This window comes from Choloepus didactylus, chromosome 25, assembly GCF_015220235.1.
Source record: "Choloepus didactylus isolate mChoDid1 chromosome 25, mChoDid1.pri, whole genome shotgun sequence".
NCBI lineage: Eukaryota > Metazoa > Chordata > Mammalia > Pilosa > Megalonychidae > Choloepus > Choloepus didactylus.
The window spans coordinates 2,147,025-2,166,223 of NC_051331.1; the positions used below are offsets into that span (position 1 = coordinate 2,147,025).

The following is a 19,199-nucleotide window of genomic DNA, read 5'->3' on the forward strand; positions in this document are numbered from 1 at the left end:
AGCGTCTCTGAAGTTCTCTTCGCTCTTCTTCGGGCGTGGGATCCAGCTGGCGGCGGTGTCGCCGTCGGTGGCTGGGGGGTCCTGGCCCGCTGACCGGCCGCGCCACCCCCTCTGTGCCCCTGCAGGCGGGGCCCTCACCTTTGTCGGCCCAGGCCTGGCCGTGCACAAGAGCGCCCCGGCCGTCGACCGCCAGCGTGAGTACCTCCTGGACATGATCCCGCCGCGCTCCGTCCCCCCTTCGGCCGCCTGGAAATAGCGCGGGGGGCCCGGCCCCCTGCCCCTCCATCGCCGTGGACCCCACGGACATCCTGCGCTCGGGAAGCCGCCGACAGGGCGCAGCGGCCCGGCCCGGCCACGGGAGAGCCGCCCCGTAGGCCAAGGGGCTTCCGCCAGGGACGGACTGTCCCCTGGGCTTCCTTCCCTTCTCTCTTTGCCTTTAGTTTGCCCGTCACCAGCAGAAACAAGGACTTTTGGGGGCTGGCTCAGCCCCCGGCAGGCGTGCAGCTCACCCCGGACACTGTGAGGCCCTCGGATGGGGCGAGCCCAGGGCTGGAAAGTCGAGCGGGGGCTGCTTTTCGCGTTCGCTTCTGCCGGCCTCGGCTCCCAGCCTTTGCCTCCCACCATGGCGATCCACAGGCTGAAATATTTTTTAAATCACCTCACGATGATGGAGTTAGTGATGATAAAAGAAAAAGTGAACTGCACAGCCACAGGGATCCCTGCTGGGCAGAGCATCCCGCCAGCCCCGTGCCCAGGAGGGCGGGTGGCTAACCGGCCGGTGCCCGCGACAGTCCCTCAGGCTGCTCCTGCGGCCCCCGCAGAAAGCCCTCCGTTGCTGCTCGTTCCGACACCCCAGGACTTCTCGCACTCAGCAGAAGAACAAACTGCAACCCCGACCTAGCCAGAGAACCAGGAATTCTGGAAGCCCCGGGCTGCCGGCGCAAGACCAGGAGATTGATAGCAAACCCCGGAAGTAGGAGGGGGGCTGTTGTTTCTTTGACGTGTTTTTTACTTTATTTTATTAAATCTCTGCCTTTTCTTTTCCTACTGATTTTGGTGGACGAGATCTCGAGCCCCCCACCCCCGACCTGTGCGACCTGTGCCCCATCGGGGTGGGCACACACAGGGGGGCCCGGTTTGGGGGGCTTCCCTCCTGCCTCACTTCCGCCACCTCAGGATTCGGTCTGGGTCTAGTTTAGAAACCTTCCCGCCACTGGGGGAGAGCTCATGGCGCGTTTTCAGATTTCCTTTTTTTTTTTTTTTTTACCCCCTTAGAATCTCCAGAAATGTCTTTTAAAGGATCAGGTCTGCTGTAGTTATGTTTTGTTTTTTTCTCTCTCTTTAAAAATCGGGTTCCCGAGGAAGGGTAGAAGCCAGCCTGTTTGTCCTTCATGCTGGTGCCGCCCGCTGTGTGGGAGACGGGGGCCCCTCGCCCAGGCCAGCCCCGGCCCTGGCCCCCTCCTGACCGCAGTTACACTTAATTTAAAATCCTCATTTTGTAGGGCCCCCTTCAGACGCCATTACTACAACGTTCTAATAAAAGCGTGTTTAACTCCCTTTCTCCTGTCGTGTGGATCCTGTCAGCGTCGAGGAGACGTTTCTGACACGCAGTGGAGAACCCAGATTGGAGAACGTTCTAGTTTTTTGTTGCATAAAGCCCAGCATTTCTCAGTGCATTTTTGTTTTGCGTGCTTAACTCAGATGGGCCGAGGCAGTACGGGAAGGCCTGGGGGTTTGGGGACAAGGAGGGAACTTGACATTCAGGAGGAGGAGAGGGTGTGTGTCTTTTACACCAAAAAATTCAAGAGCGTGCGAGCGTTTCTATTTCTCGCAGTTTTCCATGTGCCTGGTAAATAAATACCTGTCTTTTCGCTACCCTAAGCTCTGGTCCTCTCTGTTCAGTGTTTTCCCCATCCTGGAAGGAGGGGCAGGTGGACCCCCTGCCTCTGAGCAACGCTGGGGAGCGGGACGGCCCGGCTGGTCCTTGGCACGAGGGGCTGCACCCGCCCCACTCCCCACCGCACCTCCGTCACCGCTCAGGAACCATCTCAGGCCCGGCCGGACGCCTCTCCCAGGCCCGGGGCTGCTCACCAGACCTGTGAGTTCAGCGCCAACTGTGACCCCACGGAGGGGTCGGGGGGCTGGGCTGGCTCAGGGGTCCCCTCCGTGGTTCATCAGGGACAGCACGCTGCAACTTCACGGCGGCTTCTTAAAGGGCAAGAATGTGAGATGCCTTAATCTTCAGTTCATTTCTACTGTCTTGAAACTGCAACCACCCCCTTCGTGCTTTAGTTTCCCCTTTGTCCCAAATGGGTGGCTCTGAGAGGATGTTCGTGATGATGTGCGTGGCGTTTCAGTGCAATGCGCTATTAAATACCTCTCCGGGTGGGGCAGGGTGGCCTGGGAGAAGGCGTTCCTCAGCATCGAGGGTGACGGGCCAGCCCAGAGCAGCCCTCGGGACCAGCCGGGGCGCCGCCGGGGGTCCCAACCCAGCCTGGCCAGGCCATCCCGCAGCCCAGAAGAACAGGAGCTGACAGTTAAAACCCACGGACACTTGTCACAGCCCCGGATTACCTGTGACATGAGCCATTGGGAACCTAAAAATGTGGGGTTCCAGAGCTCATCTCACCTGTTTTTAACTGGGAGGGTGGGGACGTGGGCACGTGTGACATTGCCGCGGGGACACCGTGCGGACACACAGACACACACACCCACTCTCGGGGCCGCCCCGTGCCCTCCCACCCTGGCCTGGTCACCGGAACTCCAGCTAGTGCTTCAGGCAGCACATGTCCGGACGTGGGCTGGGGCCTCCTCTCGGGGTGGCCTCGGGGCCATTGCTGTCGCCACACCTCTGTGAAGGTACAGAGGGAACCCCCCGTTTCCCGGTGGCCCCCAGGTCCTCCCGGGCCTGTTGGAGAGACCCAGGCTGCTGGGTCCCATGTCAAGATGCTCATCGGGTCTCGGCGCGGTCACCGTGGGACCCTGCTGCCCCACCCAGGCTCCATCCGCGCGTTAGGCTGTGCAGACGTTCGCCTCGACCCCTCGGACTGTGCGCTTTTCAAAACAGCAAGCGTTTGTAATCCTTCGGCAGAGGACTGTGATGGGCAGTTCCAGCAGCGCAGGGTATTGCTTTTGTTTGTTTGTTTTCTTTGGGGGGGTGGTGGTGGGGACATTGTCACTTGTATTTATTGTGACTCTGAATCTTTGATAAAACAGAAATGTTAAAAAGTAATAATAATAAATGTTTGCCACCAAACCTGGATAGACACGTCCCAATACGTGCAGAGGCTGCATCGACACCTCGTGGTATCTTCAGACTATTTTAGAACCTGAAGGACAACAGAGTCACGGACGACATGCACCTCTACTTCTGCCCTGTCCCCTCGGCCCTGGCTCCCGACACACCGTGAGCATCTGTGTCCAGCTCCGGGGGTGGTTTGGAGACTCCGGGAAGGGGGTGCAGTGGGGTGTTAACCTTTGACCTAATGGAGGAAGCCCTGGCTCCATTTCCCACAGGGCTGGAGCCCCTCCCCAGCTGGGCAGCTTGGACATGGGACCCCCATGGGCTGAAGGTTCGGGCAGGAAGGCTTGCTGGGTTTTGCCCCTCGGGCTGCCCTCGCCTGAAGGCCGCCTCCAGCCGCCACGCCAGAGTGGCAGATTTTTCCAGAACACTTCCCAGGCTTGGCACCGCATTGGGTGATTTTGCCATAGAATGTGAAGTTACAGGTGGCTGTTCTTTAATAAACGCAGGGGCTACCCACAGCTCAGGACGCTTCCCGGGCACAGAGCCAGCCAGCCAGCTCCGAGGGGAGCCGTCCCTCACGAGGAACCTCAGAACTGTAGACCGTCTCCCTCAAATTGTGGTCCTCGGGTGAGGCCTGTGGGCGCAGCCCCCCCTCCCGAGGAACTGGCATCCTTTTCATTTTTCCTCTTGCTTGGTTTTGTTTGCAGTCTGCCAAGGCTGATCACCCCATTTCACGCAGCTGTAAGTGGGGGTGGGGGCAGCAGTGAAACCCCAGCCTAGCCAGCTCTGCCAGATACCCTGGCTGCTACCACATGCTGGAGCGCCGGCCACAGGGGTTGTGCTTGTGCTTACTCATGGGCTGCTGTTGGGGAGCTCAGCCCCCTGCACCTCCCCAAGGGTGGGAGTGTGTCCCGGGCCCCCAGGGTTGACGCCTGGGATTGGGGTCTGTCCCCCACCTCTTTCCCCTGGCCCCAGCCCGTCACAGATTGACAGCCCTGATGGAGGGACATGGTGGGAACAGAATCACACCTTGGGGGCAGAGAGCCTCAGTTTCCTTGTCTGCAAAATAGGGGTGGGCAGGGGCACAAGTCTAAAGCAGTTGAGGATGGGAAAAGGAGAGCTGGCACCCGATCCCCACATCACCAGGGAGCCATGCCAAGTGAGTGAGCAGGGGTGGCACCGGCCAGGGCCACAAGGTGGGCAGCCACTCGGGGCTTGTGTGCCCGCAGGTGGAGCAGCTCCTGGGGAGGAGGCAGGGAGAATTAGGGTGTAGGGGGACTGCTCCCATACACCGCAAATGAGAGCCATTGTTGCCACACTCCCCCAGGCCCTGTAGGGTCTGCCCCCGACATGCACCCTTCTCTCGCCCCCTTCCCTTGAACTCTCTGGCCTCCCCCGGGCAGGCCTTTGCTTGGAGCCCTTTACCCCTACCCCTTACTATGGCTGATTCCTTCTGGGCTCGCCTCAACTGTCATCAGTTAAGACACCCTGTCTGGACACAGCCCTGCCCCCCACTTAGCACAGTTGACAATTATTTTGTTTTCATGCCCTTTTTTTTTTTTAACTTAATTTTTCTGGACTTTTCCCTTGTGTCCCCACTGAGGGCAGAGATGTATCCAAGCTTCTGTTTGCTGAGTCCCAGAGCCCGGCTGTCACACGTGCTCAACAAATGCACAAAACACGTGAACAGACGACTAAGTGACTCAGCTTGTCCACCTGGCCCGTGTGCAGTCCCCCATCTCACCCCCAGACTCTGTCCCAGGGGTGTGGGGCTGGGGGGGGGGCTGGTAGGCAGGGACTAGCCAAGGGTGAGGGGGGTGGTTTGCTGCTTCAGACAGATCTGGGTTCGAATTCCGGCTGTGTTCTTGGGCCAGCAGTCTGTCTTGTGGGCCTCAGTTTCCTCAACTGGAAACACTCACTTCCCTTTGGGACAGTCCCACCCGCCACCACTTCCATCCTGAAACACAGGAGTGCTGGGGTCTGCTTGCCCCCCAGCCCAGCCCAGCCCAGCCCAGCCTCCCCATTCCCAGGACGGTCATGACCCCAGGGACAACCCCGAAGCCCCTCGGAGTCAGCTTGGGCTGGGGAGCTCCAGCTCAGGATTCGAATCCTCCCAACTCCCTGTTGAGACCTGGGATAGAGCTTCAGCTTGCCTCTAAAACGGGGCGCCCGCCCCTGCCTTCCCCGGGGAGCGTGAGACACCCCACCTCCCCTGCTCCGAAAAGGGGGCCACAGCCAGAGCCAGGTGCGAGGAAGAGCGAGTTTATTGCCAGTTCCAGCGGGGGCAGCGGCAGGAGCGCACCGTGCCCCCGCTGGCCTCCGCAGCTGCCCTGGGGACGGCCGCCGTCCGACAGTCCGCTCCCCGCAGCGTCAACCAGCAGCCTCCGGCCGCCGAGCGACAGGCTCTCCTTCCGCGCAGGCGCAGTGCTTCCGTCTCTCGTCCCGCCCCCTCCCGGGGCCTGCCGCCGGGACTCGAGGATGCGCATGCGCCCTCCCGCGCTGGGGTGGGGGGTGGAGGGTGGAGGGTCGTGGACCAGGAGCTGGGTTCAGAGCAGGGACTGCTGCGGCCCTGCCGTGGGGGATGAGGAGGGTAAGGGAGGAAAAGCGCGCTCGCAGCGGATCCCGGAGCCCGTGCGCAGCGCCCCGACGGCGGGGACCGCGGGGAGCCCGACGCCTAGCCGGAGTCCCCGGAGCGCAGCCAGCCGTTGCGCACCACTTGGCCCGCCGAGGGCCTGGCCGACGGGCTGAACTGCAGCAGCGCGGCGATGAGGGCCTTGCAGCGCTCGGGCAGCTCCAGGCCGTCGGGGTACAGCACGCCGCGCTTCTGGCGCCGGGGCAGGCCGGCGATGTCCGAGTCGTCGAAGGGCATGCAGCCGGTGACCATGACGTAGAGCACGACGCCCAGGCTCCACACGTCGTACTTCTTGGGGTCGTAGGGGATGCCCAGGAGCACCTCGGGCGACGCGTAGGCGGCCGAGCCGCAGTAGGTGGTGCTCAGGTCGGGGTAGCCGTGGGCCTGGCGGCCGAAGCCGAAGTCGGTGAGCTTGACGCGGCGCTCGTCCGGGCTCAGCAGCACGTTCTCGCACTTGAGGTCGCGGTGCACCAGGTGGTGGTCGTGCAGGTAACGCACGGCGCCGGCGATCTGCGCGAAGAGCTCGCGCGCCTGCGCCCCGGGAATGCGCCCGTTGCGCTGCACCGCCTGCAGCAGGTCGGTGGCGGCCGCCTCCATCACGATGTACAGTTTCCCGTTGCACACCTCGATGAACTCGAAGACGTGCACGATGTGCGGGTGCCGCACGCCCCGCAGGATGGACAGCTCGCGGGGCAGGAACTTGTTGACGAAGTCCGGCGGCGCGCGCCGCCGGTCCACCACCTTGATGGCCACCGTCCCCTTGTACTTCTTGGACGTGGCCACCTTGACCTTGGAGTAGCTGCCCTCTCCGATCGTGCGGCCCAGCTTATAGCCGAGTTCGCTCAGGAGTTTGTCGCCCGACATGGTGGCGCCCGGGGCGCGCGGAGAGCAGGAGGCGGCTGCTGTCGGGGGGCGGCCGGACTCCGATCTCGGGCCTAACCCATGGCGTTTGGCACCTGCACCCCCGCACCCCCATGTGCCCACTCCCGGGCCCCCGCCGCCGCGGCGCCCTTTATTGCCGCGGTAACAATTTCTGCCTTGTGAAGTGACCGCGGGCGTCACCCCGCCCCGCGGTGGGGGGTCACCCCGCCCCGCCGGCCCCCCAAGCCCCTCGCGCTTTGTGACTCATAATCACCCGTGGGGGTCCAGTTCCCGAGCAGGGGCCTCTCGCCAGGGGTCCCGAGCACCCCCGGGGAGCGGAATCGTGCCTGGGATTGTGGCGCCGAATCCGGGCAGCCGTCACTTCCCACCCAGCCCCCAACTCCGTGTACCCGGCCGGTGGCCATGTGGGGCCCCGAGCTGCTCGCAGAGCGCCCCCGAGGGGGAGAAAACGGGGAAGGGGGCTTGAGGCCGGGACCAGGGGATCTCGGGGGTCCTGTCCCGCCCGCGCAGCGCCCGACGGAAGGTGGCGCGAGTTGCTTTCTTGCAAGGACCAGGGCGACCCGACGGGGCTCCAGGCGCCGACGCGCACCGGCCTACACCCAAGCCGGCGGGGAGAGGGGAGAAGGACACCCCCAGCCGGTCCCCGCCGCACTAGCGAGCGGAGCAGCGCCCCAAGACCAGCCCCAAGACCAGCCCCCAGCTCCCCGGGAGGCGGCAGCGGCACTTCCGCCACACTCAACATGGCAGCGCGCTGGGGGGGGGGGCGTTGCGTCCCGGTAGGCACGTGACTTCCGCCCGCGACCGGAAGCGCAGGGTCCTGCGAACATGGCGGCGTCGAAGGTGGGGCAGGACATGCCCCCGCCGGGGGGCTATGGCCCCATCGACTACAAGCGGAACCTGCCGCGTCGGGGACTGTCGGGTCAGTGTGGCCCCGTGTCGGGATCGGGGGCGCCGCGGCGGGGCCGGGGTGATGGTGGGAGCAGCTGCTGCGCTCTGCGCGGTTCTTGGCCGAGGCTGTCGGGCGGGTTCAGGATCCCCGATTCCCAGATGGGGAAACTGAGGCCCGGGGGGAGGCTGCGACTCCACCAGGAGCCCCCGGGCAGCGCCAGGGCCGAAACCCGAAGCCCTGAGGGCGTTTCAGGGATGTTCAGTGCCCTGGTTCCCGGGCCCGGGAATCTGTATTCTTTGCAGATTCAAATGCTTTAAATGACGTTTAACATTTTGCTGCTGGGTGCTACTCGAGAAAAATGTAAAAGGCGCCCGTGCCGAGTGATCACCCGGGGTTAACAGAAATACAGCATTTAAGACGGATTCGAGGGTCCATACACTTGCCCTAACTCGGCAAACATGACGTTTAAAGCTTGCACATGTAGTTGAAGGACAGTTGTGCTTCCCTTAAAAAAGAATTCATGAGCTCAAGAAATAACCCACAGACAGTGGAAGGTCAACGGCAGATGATATGTCAGGTCTTCTCGCAGCCATCTTGGGTTTTTAGTACCCTAGATCCAGGGTTGGGCACAGGTTTTTAGAAAGGACCAGGTAGTAGATCGCTGGCCACACAGCCTCTGGCTGCTGGTTTTTTACAACGAATTTACAACTGGAAGAACATTCTCAGCTCCTGGGGCCTTCGCAGAAGGAGCTGCTGGCTGGATCTGGCCCCGGGTGGTGGACTGGCAGGAGTCCTGTCCTGCAAGAAGTTGAACGACCCCACAGCAACGAGGCTCCCCATTTCTTTTATCGAGGTATTTTATCAAGGACTGACCACCCAGTCCCTTGCCCCCTCTCAGGTGCTCAGCTCCATGTCTGTTTCCTTATGTGCACATTGGTGTGATCTCCCCAGTTCGCTGTTACCCGACCCAGTCCTCTTTCCGTCCGTGACACAGCAATACCTGGGTGTTGTCCTAAAAGCTCCTGGAAGATGCAAATCAAAACCACAAGGAGATGCCACTTGCACCCACCAGGATGGGTGTTATTTGGGGGAAAAAAACAAAACAATAAGTGTTGACAAGGATGTGGATAAACTGGAACCCTTGCGTGTGTGCGGCTGGTGGGAATGTAAAATGGTGCAGCCGCTGCAGAAAACAATCCTGAAAGAATTGAAAGCGGAACTCAAACTGATATCTGTACATTGATGTTCACAGTCAAAAGTGGAAGCCACCCAAGTGTCCCCCAACAGACAACGGAGAAACGGAATGGGATCCGTCCATACAGTCGGATATTGCTCAGCTGACAAAAGGAATGAAGTTTTGAACCAAGCTACAAAATGTGAATGAACCTTGAGGACATCACGTTGAGCGAAATAAGCCAGACACTAAAGGAAAAACATCATATGTCCTCACTGATATGAAATAATTAGAATGAGCAAACTCGTAGAGACAGAAACTAGAGTGCAGGGGACCAGGGGCTGAGGAAGGGGGCGAGGGAATGGGGTGTTAATGCTTCACAGATACAGAGTTTCTTTTTGGGGTGACAGAAAAGTTTTGGTAACAGATGGTGGTGATGGTGGCACAGCAGTGCAAATGTAATTAATGCCACCGAATCATACAAATGAAAGTGGTTAAAATGGGAAAATCTGTGTTAGATTTATTTTACCCTAATAGAAATGTTGATAAACGAGAGAGAAAAGCAATGAGCCCAGGAAAACCAAAAACAAACACACCAGATGAAATGCCTCTTCACACCCACCGGGACTCCTAATCGTAGCCCTCTTACACCAACTTAGCACATCATCTTTTTGAGGCTACAGAGGGGCAAGGAAGACACCCCACCTGGTGGGGTGATCTTAGGGGGTCATTTTCCGGAAGCAGCTTGCCCCACATCCCCTGTTCAGGAGCTGGTTGCTGAGTGTCAGCCCAGGAGGGCTGGGCAGTGGTCTGAGATAGTCCCTGCAGCCTGGCTGAGGAGACGGACACTCACCCAAGTGTCCAGCGGGGCAAGACGCGGGGTGACCAGGGCCTGGGTGAACCTGGGTGGGCGGCGAGGACTTCTGAGGCACAGGGAGCAGCACTTGCAAAGGCCCATCACTCCGGCCGCTGCCGTCCCCCACTCTGTCCTCCCTTGCCCGGCTCCTGTCCAAGGCCCTGTGCCCCCCCAGCCAGGCACCCACTGTGCTCCAGCATCTCAGAACATGCCCGGCTGGCTTGGGCCACCTGCCTTTAACCCACCATGGCACCCAAAGGCCCTTCCATCCCAGCCTTTCCACCTGCGTAGGCCCATTGTGCCTTTTAACGTCTTTATTGAGATACAACTCACCCACTTAAAGCGTACAGTTCAGTGATGTGGGGCCTGTTCACGGGGTTGTGAAGGTTTCAGTACCTCAGTTTTACCAGAAGCACAATTGTCTGAGCTGGACGAGTTCTTTGTATATTCTAGATCCAGCCGCTTGTCGGACAGGCAATCTGCAAATTTGCCTCCCGTTCTGAGACTTGCCTTTTCCACCTGCTTGGTGGTATTGTCTGCAGCCCAGAGATTGTAAATTTTGTCACAGTCCGTCCTGTTTTTCCTTCAGTCCCTTTTGCTTTTGGTACCACAGCCTAGAAGCCCGTTGCCTCCTTTGGGTCACGGAGCCTTGCCCTGCTTCTTCCTGTGGGGGCTTCCTAGTTTCAGCGCGGACGTGGAGGTCTGTGGCCCATGTGGAGTTAATGTTCATTTCTGCACACGGCGTAAGGGAGAACCAGTGTCCTTGCTTTGCGTGTCGCCCTCGGCTTGTCCCTGTCATTGAAGGAGGCTCCTCTTTCCCTGTAGCTTGTCTTGGCAGTCTTGTCCGAAACCAAGTGACCGTAAATGTGAGGGATTGTCTCAGAACTCTGCGTTCTGTTCCACGGGTGTGTTTGTCTGTCCTGATGCCCGTGTCTTCATTTCTGCAGCTGGGTGACGGGTTTTGAATCGGGAAATGGGAGCCGTCCCCAGTTGTCCTTTTACAAGATTGTTTTGGCTGTTCTGTGTCCGCATGAATTTCATGACCTGCTTGTCAATCTCGGCCCCCAAAAGAGAAAAGAAAAACAAAACTGGGTTGGTTTTTTGGGGGTTGGTTTTTTCTCTTCTAAACTTTTCATCTTAAAATAACCTGCAAACTTACAGGAGAGTTGCAAAAATAATATAAAAACAATGCGAGAACTCCAACGTCTTCCCCGCCCAGATACCCAAATTTAGCAGCTTTGCAGAAAGCTGGGGTTCCCATGAGGACCCTGTAGAGCCCTGGGAGAAGTGTTGCCGCTTGCTGATCCCACGGGGTCCCTCACCCTGCTGGCTTGTCCCTCTCTTGGTGGAGCCCCCCTCCCCAGGGACCTGGGTCTCCCAGCCGACAGCAGTCACCCGACGAAGAGAAGAGAGCGAGGCAGCATGGGCTCTCAAAAGCAGCTTTCCCTTGGCATCTTCTTTCCTGACGGGCTCTGGGGGTCTCGGGCTGCCCAATGTACGGGCCGCACGTGGGGGGCAGGCCCTGTGCACGGGGAGTGGTTCTGAGCCCTCGGAGCCTCTTGGGGGGGTGGGGCTCAGAGAACAGGTCCTGCCTCCGAGCCCTGGGCCTGGAAACCGGAGGCTCCCCTGTCACCCTACCCCTCTCGAAACATCAAAACGCCCCACCTGGCTCACATCACCAGGTCCAATGAAGGGGTAAGAAGGAGCCGGTGTGGGGCTGCCACGCACAGCCTTCCACCCCCAGGCCTGGGCCAGAGCTGAGGCAAGAAGGGGGCACGGTCCCCACAGGGGCAGGGTCCGGGGTGGCCTTCTGGGGACCCCACAGGGCGTGAAATAAATCTTGGCCTGCTGACCAGGCCAGTGCGGAGAAGAAACTGCCCTCAAAGATGAGAAGCTGCACAGCAGGCCGCCCTGAGCCCCCGGTGAGGCCCTGGGCCCCCCAGCGACCCCCCCAGCCGAGCCCTTAGCCCATCCGTCCGGTTAGAGCTGAGGTGCCCGCTGGGGCCTGGGAAATTTTCATGGTGGCCTAGTCCCCTGGGCCCGGGGCAGGGGGCTGCCCTGCAGTGCCAGAGCCTGCTGGGCTAGAGGGAGCCCAAGGGGTGGCCGGGGGTCCCTGCAGGCACTCGCTGCCCCTGGAAGCCCCATCCAGCCCCCAGGGGTCCGGCCTGCTCACTGGCAAGCGGGAGAGCCTTCTAGAAGATGGTAGGTGGGGGTAGCAGCAGTCCAAGCTGCCACCCTTCCTTTTCCAGAGCGTGTGCCCTGGGAGCCGACTCTACCAGCCAGGGGCCTCGAGGAGGGGCCCATCCCAGGGGTGGGCAGCGAGGGGGGAGTCTCCAGGGAGCAACGGGCACCCTCTCCCCACAGGCTACAGCATGTTCGCCCTGGGCATCGGGACGCTGGTCTTCGGGTACTGGCGCATGGCCAAGTGGAACCGGGAGCGCAGGTGGGACACGGGGGCAGCCGGGCAGGGGGGCCCTCAGACTAGGAGCTGCAGCCTTCTGAGCCCCCTGACGCCCTGCCAGAGCGTGGGGGACACCCCCTAGCCCCTGAGGGTGCACCGCCCTGCACAGGGGAGATGGGCCCAGCCTCAGGGGCCTGTCACCCATGGGGGCTGGACACCTGGCCACAGTGACACACCCTGAGCAGTATGGTGGGGGGGTGGCCAGCTGGGAGAGGGACCCCGCTTCTTGGCCCTAGAAGGTGGGGGTGCCACTCTGGGCTCTGGAGTGGGGGGACACTGCCCTGGGTCCTAGAAGGGGGACGGGGAGCGGCCCGGGGGCTGGGGGCTGGCACTGGCCTGCGAGAGTCACCCTCTGCTCGTCCCAGTGCCACAGGTGAGGGGACAGGGCCCCGCACCCCCGACCCCCAGCATGTACGGGGCTCAGGGGTCAGGCTCCCCGTGGGAAGTTTGGAAAGCTCCGGCGCGCGGGCAGGGAGGGAGGTGTTGCCAGCAGTCACGGACAAGAGAAAGCAGGTTTTCGTGGCGTGGGGGGTGGGGAGCAGACCATCTCATGGATGCTGCCTGTGCCCTCCGTGGCCTCTTCTGGTGAAGCCTGGGACCCCGGGCCAGCACCCCAGGCGTGCTGCCCCTCCCCAGCCTGACTGGGGGTCCTATTGCCCAGGCGCCTGCAGATCGAGGACTTTGAGGCCCGCATCGCCCTGATGCCCCTGTTGCAGGCCGAGAAGGATCGCAGGTGGGTCGGGGGGGCTTGCCCCCATGCATAGTCCCAGAGAGGGGCGGCCCGGGTCTGGGCCCCTCCTGCCCCCAGCCCCCCTCATCCAGGTTGGGGATCGGGGGTGTGGGTCGGCTGGCGGGGAAGGGCGGCCACGACCTCGCCCCTCCCCTGGGGCAGGAGGATGCCAGGGGGAGGAAGGGAGACAGGGAACAGCACGTGCAAAGGCTCAGAGGAAATGGGGTGGGGAAGCAGTAGGGGGTCTGGGGTCCCCCAGGCCCAGCGCCCGTCCTGTGCCCGCAGGATCCTGCAGATGCTGCGGGAGAACCTGGAGGAGGAAGCCATCATCATGAAGGATGTCCCCGACTGGAAGGTGGGCCCTGGGTGGTGGGGGGCCCAGGGCTGCCGGGCTGGGGGTGGCAGGGAGGGCAGGCCGCAGCCTCGCTGACCGTGTCCCCCTCGCAGGTGGGCGAGTCGGTGTTCCACACGTCGCGCTGGGTGACGCCAACGCTGGGCGAGCTGTACGGGCTGCGCACCAAGGAGGAGATGCTCAACGCCAACTACGGCTTCACGTGGTACTCGTAGGGGCCGCCACAATAAAGCTGGAGACCCCCGCCTGCGTCCCGCCTTGCTGGGGGGCTGGGGAGGCCGCGCCAGGGATCTGACCACCGCCGCCGAGCCCCGCGTGGGAGCCTCAGCCTCCAAATGCGCTGGGGCCCCGGGGAACCCCCACATTCCCGGCCCGCACCCACATCCCCCGGCCCATCCTGCCAGAAGCCCCCGCAGCTCCCTGGTGAAACATCCTGCTGGTTGTCACCGCTCCCCCTCCAGGCTGGGGGCGCCGGGGCCATCGCTGTCTCTCCAGACTCAGTTTCCTCGCCAATACCCGTGTCCCCGGGGACTCCCAGCTCCTTTGATAGCTGCGCTCCGACAAGAAAGGGTTAAGTCCGCCTGCGCCCGCCGACCAACGGCCGGTCTCAGCGCCCTGGCGGCGCCTCCTGATTGGCGGGCGATGGGCGGGCACGTGGCCCTCCGACTGTGGAGGCGCCTTAAAGGCGGTGGCGCCGCGTCCCATGTGAAAGGGGCAGCAGGAGGGCGCCTGGGGGGCCGGGATGGGGGCCTGCGTGAGCATGCGCAGTTTTCTGGCCGGGGAGAGCAGATGCCTGGGAAGCTGCGTTGCCAGGGGGACTGCGTCCCGGGCAGGCCCGCCCCCTCATGAGTTATTCATCAGGCCCGCTGGCCACGCCCCCATCCCCTAACCCAAGCAGAGCCCCATTTCCTTACCTCTCGGTGACCCTGGTCCCAGTCTCCATCCCTCGCGCCCCTTGGGCCGTCCTGCCTCTACCCTTGCCCAGAAAAAGAAACAGGCCCCGCGAGAGACTGCGTGGCCCGTGCCAGGGCTGGGGCGGCTTTTGGACGGATGCGCCACTTGCCAGCAGGTGGCGAACTTGGGGTCCCCAGCGGCAGCTATGGTGGGTTCTCCTCCAAGCCCGGGGAAACATGGGGCCCCGGACAGTGCCCTGAGCCTCGCTGGAGACCGCAGCACGTCCGAGGGGTGGGGGGTAGAGAATGTTCTGGAGCGGAAGCTGTGACTTCCCCTGGTGGGAGGGAGAAGCTGGAGAATGTGGTTCTCTGCGTACCTGGAGCCCGGGAGAGTTTGGGGGAGAGGCGCTGGGCTCTGGTGTTGGGGTGCTCGGAGCCCCCTGTGGCTCGCATTGATGAGGCTCCCAGGTGAGCTGCGAGGTGGAGAGAAGCGGGGGCCTGGCATGGGCACCCCGGCTTGTGGCCCTCCTGAGGGGACATGCGGGAGGGTTGCACCCAGTTCCCGTTTGGAGATCCGGGACCTCGCACCTCCTCTCGCCTGGGCCCTAATTACCCCTTGCACCTCACCCAGAGCCGCTGCTGCCCCCATGCCTGGCCCTCTGCCCAGGGGTTCATCGTCACACTAAGGGCCGTGGAGGCAGCACCGTGGGGTTCCACAGTTTTGAGGGGAGTTTCAGGGATGGTGGAGGGGCAGTGGCTGGAGATTCCAAGAGGTGAACCCGGGGGGGAGCCCCAAGTCCCTGCCCATTAGAGTCCTCACCACAGAAGCGCCTTCCCAGCCACGACCTGTCACCTGGGCCGCCTGCCAGGGGATACTCTTTGCCCGGCTTCACTCTAGGCTCCTCTCCTTGTACAGTTCTTTAGCTGCATCCATCATCCGTTTGGATTCGGCTCTATTGCAGGGTTCGGAGGATGTGCCCCTTCTCTGAGCCTCCACGTCCCCCAGTTGAGTGGACCCCCCCCCCGACTGAGCTTCTCAGCTTGGGGTCCACCCCATCCCCTCATCACACCAGCCCCCCTTGCTGCTCTTGCCACCTGGGTCACCTCCCTCCATCTCCACTGCCTCCTCCAGGAAGCCCTCCCTGACTCCACTCCCACACCCCTCCCACTGCCCCAGCCCTGAGCCCACCCCCACATCAGCCCAAGGGTTGGCCAGAAGTTTGTCATCTACTCGCAGAATCCAAGGAAGGTGCCTGGTTTCACTCGGCCAGGTCACTGCCACTGCGGGTCTGGAGCTCAGCCCCCGTGGCTCTGGGCATCCCCATCTGCTCGCTGTGTGACCCTGGGCAGGCCACTTGCCTTCTCTGTGTTCTTCCACATTCTCCATTCTTCTTGCAATCCTGGTTCTGACGTTGTTATTACTTACTGTTATTACACTCTCCAGTGTCTGCTGAGCGGGGTGGGGCTCCTGCCCCCTCAATTTCCATCTCGCTGGCCTGGGGGCCTCAGTGCCAGCTCTCCCCATTCCAGTCACCCAGTCCCCCCAGCCAGGGCTGCTGGGTCCCATATTGGGGTGAATTGAAATTCTTAATTTTCCAACAGGGAGCCTCGGGACCCTTGGAGCTGGTCCTGCCCTGGATGCTTCTAGTTTGCAAAGGAGGAAGCGAGGCTCAGCGCAAGCCAGAGCTTGGTCCCACTGCGCAAAATGCTTTCCCTTTGTGGCTGCCCTGAAGTGGGGGTACGAAAGGGCTCACCTCCCAGAGCCAGCGGGGACGGCAGCCCCAGCCCGGTGCGCCCCTCCAGGGCCCTCCCTTGCCGGGAACCCCTCCCTCACTCCCTCCAGAGCCCTCTGCACTCCGCTCCGCGCTCTGGGCCCCTCGGGTCTTGGACTTTGGGAGGCGTCTGGGTCCGCCCCCCCTCCCTGGCTTTGGGGAACAGAATCGACGCGGGCGCCGTGCGCAGCTGCAGCCGCCAGGGGGCGCGCGGGCCTCAGCTGCAGCCTCCCCCGGCGCCGCGCGCTCCACGGGGGTGGAAACTGAGGGAGGGCCCGCGGCAGGGTCGGGGGCCGCTGCGTCTGGCCCGGCTTCTCGGTTTCCCCCGCGCCCGTGTCTCAGCCAGCCTCCAAAAGGCCCCTTAGCTTGGAGCAGTCCCAGCCTGTGGGGAAACAGGCCCAGAGAGGGTCGTCGCTGGCAATAAACGGTACCGGGCTATCCACCAATCAAAGGACACGCCTTAGAAAAGCGCCCCAGAGTCAGGGCTCTGCCCCTTTTGCTTTCCCCTCCTCCCTCCCCTCTTCCCCCCCATCCCCACTGGTTTTCTCCCCCCCCCTCCATTATGATCACCACTGTATACTTTTCTGTCAATCACTTTCTCCATGTGGACTCACTCTTTTTACGTTTTTCTACTTAACCATTCCTATTTCCAAAAGAAATGATCATCCCTGGACGAGTCCCCCACAGGAGGAGGAAACCGGGGAAACCAAAGCCACAAAAACCAAAGCCACAAAAGTCAACCCAGGGTTTCCAAGTCGCCCGGCGCCCTGGCTGCCGGCCTGGCGGGTCTGGACCACGTGGGACCTCGGGGAGAACCCCAGAGAGGGAGCAAGGCCCCCCTGGGTGGTTTGGGCTGGAGCATGGCCATGACCCCTGGAACCACCCGGGGTCCCCCTGGAACCGCGCCTCGCTTGGCTGCTGTACATGGCTGCTCTCCCCGGATGGGGGATAAACTGAGTCTGGGAGAGGAGAAGGGGCAGCAGCAAGGTGGAGCTGAGCTGGAAATGTACCCCCTTCTCCCCGCCTCCAATCGTGGGGCCCCCGGGGAAGGCGGGGGATGGGGGGGTAGTGGAAAAACGTGGAGGAGCGTCTGTGACTCGGCAAAGGATAAACAAACCACCACAGGAGGAGCCTGAGGCCAACCCCCCACCCAGCCCGTTTCTCTACGGCCCCCCTGAGCCAGGCCTCAGTTTCCCCTCTGCTGTGCTCCTGCCAGGCGTTCCCTGGCCGCGCTCCCCCGGGAGCAGAGGGCCACGCTGATGGTGTGCGGCCTGGAGCACAACAGGGCGGGGGGGGGAGGCTGGTCTGTTCTTAGCACCTGTGGGCATTTGTGAGTGGCCGGGACCCCCTCGGCCTCCTGGGGTCACCCCCAGCCCCGTCCCCGCAGAGCCTGCATCCCGAGTGCCCAAAAGGGGACAGTCAGGCCAGGACGGGATATGGAGCCCACCCAGCACCCACCCCAGGCTATGATGGGAAGGGACCACCTGGGGCCCGGCTCTGGGTTTGGGGACCTGTAGGGACCCCCGGCGCTGACCCCTCCTGCCCACCCAGGAGTATGAGCCGAGCTGCTCTCCGGACCTGCTGCCCCGAGACCTGACTACCCAGTGGGAGAAGATAGACGCCCCCTTTCTGCCGTACCTGCCCGTGGAGGTGGGCACGGCCAGGTGGGGTGTGGGGTGGGGCCGGAGGGCACCCCCTGACCCTGTCGGGCCTCCCAGGTGCAGCTCAACAACGAGTCCTATGGCCTGGCAGTGGACATAGTGCTCGGGCCCTCCCGCTCAGAGCCTCAGTTTCCCCCAGGTGGATGGAACATGCCCTCTGGGGGGTGGGTGGGCACCGAGTCTCACGTCCACCCCGTGGACCAGTGACCCTGGCTGCCCCCCCGGGTGCCCACAATGAGTTGCCCCGGGCAGACGTGAGCTCACTCGGCAAACGCCGCGCCCGCCCTGGCCGCCACCCCGTGCCTGCTGGAGCCATTAGGGTGACTGGCAGATGGAACAAACAGCCGCCGGCCAGCGGGCCCCTCGCGGGTGTGGCGGGCTCAGGGGGGCACCCCCTGGCTCATCAGGACCCCAGGGCCATGCCAGCGGGGTGCGGCCAAGCGGGGGCCTGAGGGAGGGGGGAGGCAGGTGCCCAGACTGAGGGCGGAGGCTGCAGTCCAGTGCGGGGTGGGGGGTGCTGCCAAGGCAACAGGCAGGTTCTGGGCCCAGGGTGAAGGCCAGCATCTCAGGTCAGAGGGGGGAGGCTGGGTGCCCAAGGCGGGTGGGGAGCAGGTAGGAGCCTGGAGCAAGTCTGATGGGGGAGGCTCCCCTGAGGCTGAGGCTGGGGTCTGCATGGGGAGAGGCGCTGGTCCAAGTGGGGAGGTCTGGAGGCAGAAGCCAAGTCAGATGGCAGAGGCACAGTTCTGATTGGGGAAGGGCAGCAGGTGGAAAAGCTGTAGTCTGAAGGCAGAGGCTGGGTCAGACCGAGGAGGGAGGTTGGGAAAAGGCGGGAGCAGAGGCGGAAAACTGTGGGCAAAGGCTCTAGTCAGAGGGAGGAGGGGAACAGAGGGAAGGGGAGGAAGACGCTGGTCTGAGGGCGGAGGCTCAGTTTTATGTGGAAAAAGGTCTGAAGCCGACTCACAAGTCAAACAGCAGAGGCTGCCTCTGATGGGGGAAGAACAGCAGGGGGATGGTGGGCCCTAGTCTGATGGCAGAGGCTCAGTGTAGGGGTGGGGGAGTCCTGTCTGCTGGGGGAGGGGAGGGAGGACTCCAGTCTGAGGTGGGGCCCTCCCCAGCTCGCCATGCCCTCGCCCCCTCCTCCGTCGGGCTGGGACGCGGAGGACGTGCTCATGCCACTGCTCCGAGGGCCACCACTTCAATGCCGGCAGGTTCGTGCCCAGCGACATGCGCCCCAAGTTCGCCTTGCGCCTGCCAGGGTCCGCGGCACCGGCTGCCTGGTGGCGCTGGGAATAAACAGTCCTCCCCCCTCCTCGCCTCCGCCTGCTTTCTGCACCCGGTGCACTGCGGGGGTGGGCAGACTGCGGGAGGGACTTCCCACCGCGACCCCTGGGGCCCAAAGGCGGGAGGGATGGAGGGGAGACCTAAGGTGGGACTTCCAGCACTCTCGGGGCGTCCTAAAGAATTGAAGATAGACCCGACGGAGGACTTCCAGCCAGCCTGTTTAGACGCCAAGGCCCGGGCCGCTCAGGCCCGCAGTGGAGGATGGAGGGCAGACTCAGGGAGGGACTTCCAGGCGGCCGGACGGGTGAAGTGGAAATGCAGCCCAGCCGGGCTCACCGAGCGCCCGGGACGGGGCCTGTGGGGGCGGGGCCT

General features: G+C 62.7%; 2 protein-coding genes across 2 annotated transcripts; one reads left to right on the top strand and one right to left on the bottom strand.

The window, feature by feature from the left end:
* Window positions 1-5,769: 5,769 nt before the first annotated feature.
* TSSK6 (testis specific serine kinase 6) lies at window positions 5,770-6,901 on the bottom strand. The gene has a single exon (XM_037818519.1). It carries the CDS (start codon window positions 6,738-6,740, stop codon window positions 5,919-5,921), a length of 822 nt encoding a protein of 273 aa, XP_037674447.1. The 5' UTR covers window positions 6,741-6,901; the 3' UTR covers window positions 5,770-5,918.
* A 626-nt stretch (window positions 6,902-7,527) lies between these two features.
* NDUFA13 (NADH:ubiquinone oxidoreductase subunit A13) lies at window positions 7,528-13,464 on the top strand. The gene is made up of 5 exons (XM_037818520.1): window positions 7,528-7,677; window positions 12,042-12,120; window positions 12,800-12,871; window positions 13,154-13,223; window positions 13,316-13,464. Exons 1-5 carry the CDS (start codon window positions 7,584-7,586, stop codon window positions 13,433-13,435), a joined length of 435 nt encoding a protein of 144 aa, XP_037674448.1. The 5' UTR covers window positions 7,528-7,583; the 3' UTR covers window positions 13,436-13,464.
* The last annotated feature ends 5,735 nt before the right edge of the window (window positions 13,465-19,199 follow it).

Coding starts and splice junctions, on each gene's coding strand:
- TSSK6 (XM_037818519.1), bottom strand. CDS start 6,740: ATGTCGGGCGACAAACTCCTGAGCGAACTCGGCTATAAGCTGGGCCGC.
- NDUFA13 (XM_037818520.1), top strand. CDS start 7,584: ATGGCGGCGTCGAAGGTGGGGCAGGACATGCCCCCGCCGGGGGGCTAT. Junction 12,872..13,153: donor CAGGCCGAGAAGGATCGCAG/GTGGGTCGGGGG, acceptor CTGTGCCCGCAG/GATCCTGCAGATGCTGCGGG. Junction 13,224..13,315: donor AGGATGTCCCCGACTGGAAG/GTGGGCCCTGGG, acceptor TCCCCCTCGCAG/GTGGGCGAGTCGGTGTTCCA.